General features: G+C 53.9%; 1 protein-coding gene across 1 annotated transcript in view; it reads left to right on the top strand.

Annotated features, from left to right (window-relative positions):
- Positions 1-2,157: 2,157 nt before the first annotated feature.
- Positions 2,158-8,190, top strand: part of NELL1 (neural EGFL like 1) — a 750,986-nt gene continuing 744,953 nt past the window's right edge. Inside the window, exon 1 of the mRNA XM_046685488.1 lies at positions 2,158-2,233. Within this exon, the coding sequence (XP_046541444.1) occupies positions 2,179-2,233 (55 nt within the window). The 5' untranslated portion in view covers positions 2,158-2,178. The remainder of the gene's footprint in view (positions 2,234-8,190) is intronic.

The raw sequence follows: 8,190 nt of genomic DNA, 5'->3' as shown, positions 1-8,190 counted from the left end.
TTGTTTGGGTCATTGGGACTTCTAGGGACTCTGGGATTTCTGAGATCCATAAAGGGACTGTTGGAACAACCACTCAAAGCCACTAAAGGCTGCTGTTGCTGCTGACGGTATTTAAAAACTGCAGAGGAGAGCGGGGGCACAGCTCTCACGACACAACGTGGTTTATGCGTGTCCTCCATCACTTGGTTCAACTAAACTCCGGGAATCCTATTTTCTGCAAGATGTGTGACTTTAATGTCAACTTTACATGTAACGTGCTCCGGGTGAAAGGAAAAAGTCCTGACTCTGTAATGAAAACAGAGTCGAGGCAGACAAACCCTCTCCGGGCTCGAGTTGAATCCCAGAAGAGCTGGAGAGTCCGTTCAGCCCTGACATCAATTTACCTCTTCATCTTTCAGCTGACTCCTGGAGAACGCAGTGCACGTCTTTGTCATCCTCCTTTCTTCTGCCTCAGCTGTCAGGAGCTGGAATTTACCTGCTTGTTCACTTTCTTCTTCATATGCCAGGGGACCACAATGTAAAGGGCCAAGTGGGACAGTGGCTTGCATACAGAAATATCCAGAAAAAAAGGGCAGAGATCAGAAGAGCATGTAGATAAAATCGTCTCTCTTAGGAAGCTGTGCTGCCAGTTTGGTGACCTTCAGTGGGGGCTCCTGGGGTCATAGTCACGGAGGGGTTAGGAATACGCCACGGGAGAGGGGGTGTGAGCAATAAGGGCAGACCCTTATTAGTGAAGAGGATTCTGGAACGTTGGCACTGGTTCCCGGGTAATACGGAAGGGCTGGTAGGAGAAGTTTCGCTTTCCTCCTCTGGAATCCCAGTTGAGGGTATCCAAGAGGTGGGGTGGGCTCAGAGAGAGGGGCCCAGAGTGAGGAAGCCCAAGAGCTTTGAATCACAGGGGCTCATTTGATATAAATCACAAGTTCTGTCATCTCTGATTTCACGACTCTGCATCCTGGTTATAAATAACATACCTGGATGGAAGTGCGACAAACCTGGGAGATATTTATAGGGAAGGCCTGGGGTCTGGAAGGAGGTGACACAGAGGGAGGAGGAATTCTCTTCTTGCCCACACGCCCAAAACAAAGGCCAGCTTTTCTCTCCAAGGAATGGTGTTGGGGTAGAGAGAGGGTTCAGGAGGAACTGAGGGAGAGCCCAACATGTGACTGTGAAAGGGGAGTAGGGCTTTTGACAGAACCATCAAGAAAGTCACCCAAGGAAAAAAAATAGTTAGGAATTTCCCCTATGTGGCAGCATTCGCCCTGCAGAACCGGAAGGTTTGCAAATAGACTCCCCAGACCTCCGCTGTAGCTCGCTCCGGCTCGGGGACCCTTTTTCCGCATCCCCTGTCTCAGCGCCCTCTCCTTGCACCCCCAAAGCCTGTGCCTAGTCAGAGGGGCCCCCCAGAGAGGGGAGACAGGAGGTACAGGTGGCTAGCCGGCACTCAGCCATCATCCCCCTCAGGGCCCTACTCCCCCCTTCCCACCCAGCCGCCTAAGCAAATCCCGAGTAATTGTTTTCCGGGGAGGGGCTGGGCGCGCTCGGTGGCGCCGCCTCGGTCAGGGTTCCCCAGGGAGAAAAACCCACCCGCGAGGGCTAGGCTGGTCTTCGTCTCTGCCGGGATGAACTGTGGCAACTTCAGCTGCCCCCACAGCGGCGCCGAGGCAGAGACGGCGACAGTGGCGAGGCCAGCTCGGATGGGCTGGAGCGCCTGAAGCCGAGGAGGGGCCTTGCGCCTCCAGCTCCTCCTTTTTGGCCGCGGGTCCCGGGACTCTAGCTCCGGTGCTCCCGGTGGGAGCGGCTGCTGCGCCGGCCGCACAAATCCTCGCAGCTCCGCGGGCGAAGGAGGGAGACCCGATCCCAGCGCCGAGCGCAATCTGCCGGAGTGGCCGAGCCCAAGGCTCCCGCCCCAGCTCCGAGGCGAGCGCAGCCGCAGCGGGGACCGGGTCCGGAGCCAGGCGCCGCCGCCGCCCGCGGTGGGGGGCGGGCTGGGGGCGGGGCGGCCGGGGCCGCCTTCCCGGGCGCGATCCCTGAGCGCAGCACCCGGCGCTGCCGTGCCACCTCCCCGCTGCCCGCTAGCAAGTTTGGCCGCTCGGAGCCCGGCGCGTCTCGCGATCGAGGCGCATTTGTTTTCTCCTGGCTTCCGCGCGCCCGGTTTGGCGGGGCCACCCGGGAGCGATGCCGATGGATGTGATTTTAGTTGTGTGGTTCTCTGTGTGCACCGCCAGGGCAGGTAAGCACGTCTGGGGCTGTCGGAGGGGTCCAGGGGAAGGGGGAGCCCCGCCACTGTGCCCAGCGCCCACGTAGGCGTGCGGAGACCTGGAGCTGAGCTCCGTGCTGCTCCGGGGAAGGGCAGTGCAGCATGGATGGGTCCCTGAGATCTCTCTGCCCTGCTTCAGGTGAAAGAGTGAGAAGTGGGACCCACCGGCTAGAAGATGCCCCCGATGAGTGCCTCCTTCCCGGGGGACACGGCCTCCGGGACGCAGGAGTGAGGGGCGCGGCCGAGCGGGCGCACCCTCTCGCTGCTAGCAACCGGCTTCCGGGTCGAAACGCACAGCAGGGCTGGCCGGCGAGCCCCACACCCCCGAACTTGAAAGGTGCGGTGGAAACCGCTGTCCTGGCGCCCCGGCGCGCAGGGAAGGGGCATCCGCGGGAGTCGCACCCGCAGAGGGAGCGCTTCCGGCTGGCAGGCGCTGCCGGGGCCCGGGAGGGCGCGGCGCGGGGTGTGGGCTGCAGGCGAACCCCGGGATTCCGCGATCTCTTCCCGTCCCCTCGTGACTCTCCCCAGGGGAACTCCAGGAGTGTTCTCTTCCCTCCTCCCCGCCCAGAAGGGCTAGACGAACCATATTCGGGGAACTTGGAACCCTGGAGACAATCTGGGAAGATTTTCGCAAGGTCCAAAGCAGTTTTCCCTAGCTAGAATTGCAGGTTGGGAGGTGTGGAGGGGGAGAAGGATAATTGGCGTAATTTTCGGAAGTCCTCACTTCGTTCTGCCTCCAGAGACGCAGTTGTGAGGACTCTAAGCGCACCACCTTCCGTTAGCTTCCACTCGCCTCCAGCCCTCTGTCTTAGCTGCCTTCTCCAAGGGGCTTGTGGTCGATCGGGGGTGGGGTAGTGGTGGTGGTGGTGGTGGTGAGGGTGGGTGGGGTTGAGTAGGAAATTGGCAAAAATACGGCTCGCTGAGGCCCGGGCGAGGGAGCGTCGCGAGTTTTTATTCCTACGCTAGCTAGCCATCCTCGGTACACGCTGCCGACTCGGCCCCCAGAATCGGCGTGTAGTAGTTCGCTCTTCCTTTATCTTTTCCTCTTTTGCTGCTCTCATTTCCCTTCTCTAGAGGCGTAGCCTCCTTCGTAGACTAGGCAGCAAGTTTATCCCGAGAGGCTGGGGAGGGGTGCCGGGCCTGGGACGGCTCAAAAGTTCCCGCTTGCGCCCCAGGCGCCCCTCTTGGGCGGTTTGCCGGCCCGAGGATACAAGAGTTGGCGTGTAGGAGCTTTCTGCTGGCTCTTTTCATTTCCGAAGACCGAGCAAGCAGCAGCTTTCCGCTTGCTTAATGGAAGAGCGTCGGGCGTGGATTTCTCCAGGGACAAAAGGAATCCCCGGCCCTTTCCTGTCTCCATCCGAGCTTCCAGGGCTGCGGAGACGCCAAAGCTCAGTCCAGCCTAGAATAGGTGCTTCTGGAGTTCAGGCCCATGGGGATGGGTTGGTCTCTTAAAACCAAGACCAAATTGGAAGAAACGCGCCCCGGAAGATCAGGACAGGCGAGGCTAGCGCAGAATGTGGGCTCCCAGCCCTGCGAGGGGAGAATCTGGGGCTGAGGAACCTGAGAGAGAGAAACCGGATGGGGGAGGGGACGGCCCATCGGTCATTTCACATCCTCAAGCGCACAGCACGCCCGATGATGCCTAAATCCTTTGTTCTCATTACTCCTTTGAAAAGTCGGCAAAAAGTGCTTTCATCCAGGAGTGGTCTGTGTCTCGAGGGCGCGTTGCTTGTGGAGATCTTTAAGAACACAGACGGCCTTTTCCCCTTCCTCAAACCAAGCCCCTTTAAATCTTGTAAAAATTCTGTGGTAGGGAAGATTCATTCATGTATTCACTCATTCGACAAACAGTTGAGTGTCTTGCCGGGTGCCAGGATTGTTTATGCAAAGAGGAAAGGACTTGGTCCTTTACTTCCAGGAATTTACAACTCAGCTGAGGATCCAGATAGAAACTGGAAAGCATTTTTAGTCTACAGCCTGAGGGGGATTGGGAGGGGGGAGAGGCCGAAGTGTAAGAAGTTTGTACTGTGGGAGTACAGAGGAGGAACAGTAGGGGTGAATTCTGGGGATGGGCGGTTGGTGGTCAGGCACAGCTTTTACCAGGAGGGGACCTTTGAGAGTTGTGTCTTGAAGGCTTTGTAGGGGGTTTTCCAGGTGGACGAGGTGGGGAGAGCATTCCAGGCAGAGGGCTCCGCTTGTGCAAAGGCGGGGAAGCATGCGAGGCTCTGCCCGGTTGGTTGTGGCAGCTGCTTAGGGAGCTTGGGTTTTACATGCCACTTGGCACTGCTTGCACACTAGAGGCCACATATTTCTTCTACAGAAATTGTCAGGAGAATCAGACAGATGGGGTCTTGTATGTCAGTTCTTTCACTTAAGTTTATTGTAGCTTGACAGGGTGTGATCGGCAGCTTATTGGGGGCAGCCTCTTTGATTTCGCCCGGGAACCATCATCCCCACATCACACATCCATCCTCTCAGGTAGCAGAGGCTGCCTTGTGATTAGTTTATCAGGATCCCAACAGCCGCTTGGAAAGTTTATTTGTCAAGTAGGACGATTGTTGTCTGGGCTGTTAACAGTCCAAGATGAAAAAAACATGTGGTTCACTTAGTGAGCTGCTCAGATAGCACTGCCTTTTAATGGGAATGAATAGATGATATCAGGCACATTTTAATTAAAGCAGGGCTGCACTGCGGTAGCAGTTACATAGGAAAAGATCTAATGATAGGTGTCACAGGAAGCTGCTGAAATTGCTCATTGTTCAGAGAACTTGTTTCAGGGAGTAAAGCGGAGACCAGATAGGAGGTGCTGTTCTCCAGATCTTGTTATTTCTGGGTGAAAAATGATTCTGGGGTTTCCAGGTATATCACTAATAATGGAAATTTAGAGGGCTACAATATTAGCAGTAATAAGGCATTAGGTCCATGAATTTTCTCCAATGGCCTGGAAGTGTGAATAACATAAAACTCACTGATTTCTTCTCCATCACTTTCCAGTTTGTTTTGGACACCAGAGCAGGGGCGGAAGGAGCCCCTGGGACCAAGAGAGTGCCTTTTGCTGCCACCTGCTGGGATGGAGAGCTTTTCTTTTTAAGCACCTCCCAGGCCGGTCCTTAACTAGGAATTGAATACAGAGCTGTGAACAGAGCCCCCAGCCTCCAGTGTCCTTGTGAAGCACTGGCTGACTTGGAACAGGTATAGAGCGTATTCTTCAAGGATATTGCTTTGGGATTACTAAGAACCTTTGTAGGAGTCCAGGGGCTCAAATCTGAGAAGGGTTCTGAAATCCTGCTTTTAAATGAGGTCTTGGAGCATCTCTCCAGTGTCATATTCCTCTCCATGGAGCAGGGGACAACAGCTGCCATCATGGCCAATGAGCCGGATTAGATTTGAAGTGAGCCAGACCCAGGAGGATTTTCTTGGGAGCTTAGGCATGGGACCCTGAAGGTGACTGAGTGGGCTTTGAGCCTGCGCACTCCCTGGGCAGGGCTGAGGAGGGCCAGCAGCAGGTGCCCTGGGGGATCAGAGTGGAGGCTCAGAATCCCAGAGCCAGGCCTCAAGTGCCTCTGTGACCTTGACACCCTGCCTTCCAGGTTTTAAAAAATATTTCTTCCCCAGAAGCTTTTGATCCTGCTTCATTCCAGTTCCCAGCTGCAGCCATTTGTAGAGCACTTATGGCCGAAGTAGAAAACTTTCATAGAGTTTCCTGGCAACGGGTGAGAGCTCCATGCTTGGACAAGAAGCGGAAACATTAAAATAAAAAAAATTATTTTTATGGAACCAACTCTCTCATACTCCATGAGGTTCAGGAGAGGCCATGTAAGCACTGCCTTGCTAATAGATGTTCTGATTCCTTAGGCAGTGTGCAAAGTGCTATCTTTTACACATCATGCTATTGGCACCAGGCATTTTCATCCTGAAGGGGACCAATTAAAGGGAGAGAAGAAACTGTATCTGGAAGCCTAATTGACTTCCCTTGTTCTGTTTTTATGGGATGTTTTCATAGCAAGAGCAGTACAGTTATCTTAAAGCCAGGAAAGCCCCTTCTCTTGTGGCTTGTAGGGGGAGGAGCGAATAGCAATTTAACATATCGATTTCACAAAGCACAGCCAGAGTGAGATGTCCATCCAGGGCAGTTAGGCATATGGAGGGATTGGGAGCAATGGGGCCATCTGTACCTTTTGTATGATTCCAGTGGAGTTGAGGACCAGGGAGCAGGAATGGTCTGGAGAGCTGGTCTTAAGACAGACAGATACAGCTTATGCCAGCTGCATACCAGCTGTGTGCTAGGAGGTTTCATGTCGTCATCACTGAAACTTCACGAGGCTGGGAGGCAGGTATTATCATCCCCATTCTATGGATGGGAGAACTGAGGCTCGGAAAACTGAAGTGATGTTTTCAAGGGCACAGAGATAGGGGGAAGGGACAGGACTGAAACCGGCTCTTAGTTTAGTGTTGTTTCTACAACACTTTCTGGATTGAGGGTGCTGTGTTCTTATCTGGGGATGGCGATCCAAGGGCACCATTGGGTGTTCTGCTAGTTCTGCAGAACCTGTTTGGGTGCCTCTTAGGCTTATCCAGTTGGAGGGCTCATGCTCTGGGAGATTCGGGCATCTTAAGGGTGACCATCGTAGTGGATCTTTAGTCCCTGCGTTGGTCAGCTATTGCCGCAATAATATTGCATAATAAACCACTCCAAACTCAGTGGCTTAAAACAGCATTTATATTGGTTCACATGTCTGTAGATTGGTTTGGTGTTGGCCAGGATTGGCTGGGCATGGTCCCAGACTCTGGTAGGGTATCTGCTCCAAGTGTCTCAGTCTCCCTGGACCTGTGGACCATCAGGGCCATGTTCTTCTCATCGTGATGCAGAGGTATGAGAGAACAAGCCCCACAACACAAGGGCATTCAAGAACCTGCTTGTGTAATGTCGCTAACATCCCAGTGACCCAAACAAGTTACCTGACTGGGCCCAAAGTCAAGGGATGGGGAGGTTTACTCCCACTCCAGTGGAAGGAACTGCAAGCTACACAGCAAAGGGTATGGACAGGGGAGGGCTAGCCATTTGAAGCCAATAATTCAGTCAACCTCAGTCCTTTTGGAAAATTTCCTTGGCCCAAATGCCATCTTGTCCTCTCAGGTATCCTTGGATATGCATGTTTCTCTGAGGTCACTGCACCCAAAACAATGATTGGGCATCCACTCATCAGTTAATTAATTGGCTCCCAAGTTGAGGGCCTGCCATGTGTCAGGCTCTGTGCGAGGCACTGGGGCTCCAGGGCTGCTTCCTCCCTCTCGTGTCCTGCTAAGGGCACATTCCCCACGCCACCTTCCAAATTCCTGGCCAGAGAAAGAGCAGCTTGGAGGTCCTCTGAGATCACTCTTGATTTAATTTCTGCCATACAGGTGTAGAAAACTATAGATCAAACTGAAATATTAGTTCCTTTCCTGCCTTTTCAAGGTGAGCACAGAACGGCTGATTTCTAAGCTCACTTGGAGGAAAACATCACCAGTCTCACCAAGAGGCTCGTGGTGCTGTGACGTGGGCTGAAAGGCCCCCATTAGCCCTGTGTCTCTTTGCACAGACTTCCATCTGTCTTTGCGAGTTGAGTCTGTATGAGGGATGAGCAGTGTCAGGCAGGTAGAATGGACACTCACGTGAGGTCATGCTGTAAATCGGAGCACATCCCACTCCTCCCCTCCTCAAACACACACCTTAAAGCCCTCCGATGATATCCTGCTGCAGTTAGAATAGTGTCCAGCTCCTTGTTGTGGCTCACAAGGCAGCACCTACTTTCTGGCCCCATTTTCCACCACTCTGCCTCAGCCCTGCCCTGGCCCACTCTGCTCCAGCTACGCGAGCCTTTACTCTGTTCCTTGAACACAACAAGTTTGCTCCTTCTGTGCATTTTCTGTTCTCTAAACTGGAAAGC

This window comes from Equus quagga, chromosome 14, assembly GCF_021613505.1.
Source record: "Equus quagga isolate Etosha38 chromosome 14, UCLA_HA_Equagga_1.0, whole genome shotgun sequence".
In the NCBI taxonomy this organism is placed as follows: Eukaryota; Metazoa; Chordata; class Mammalia; order Perissodactyla; family Equidae; genus Equus; species Equus quagga.
This window is presented reverse-complemented; position numbering and strand designations above follow the sequence as displayed.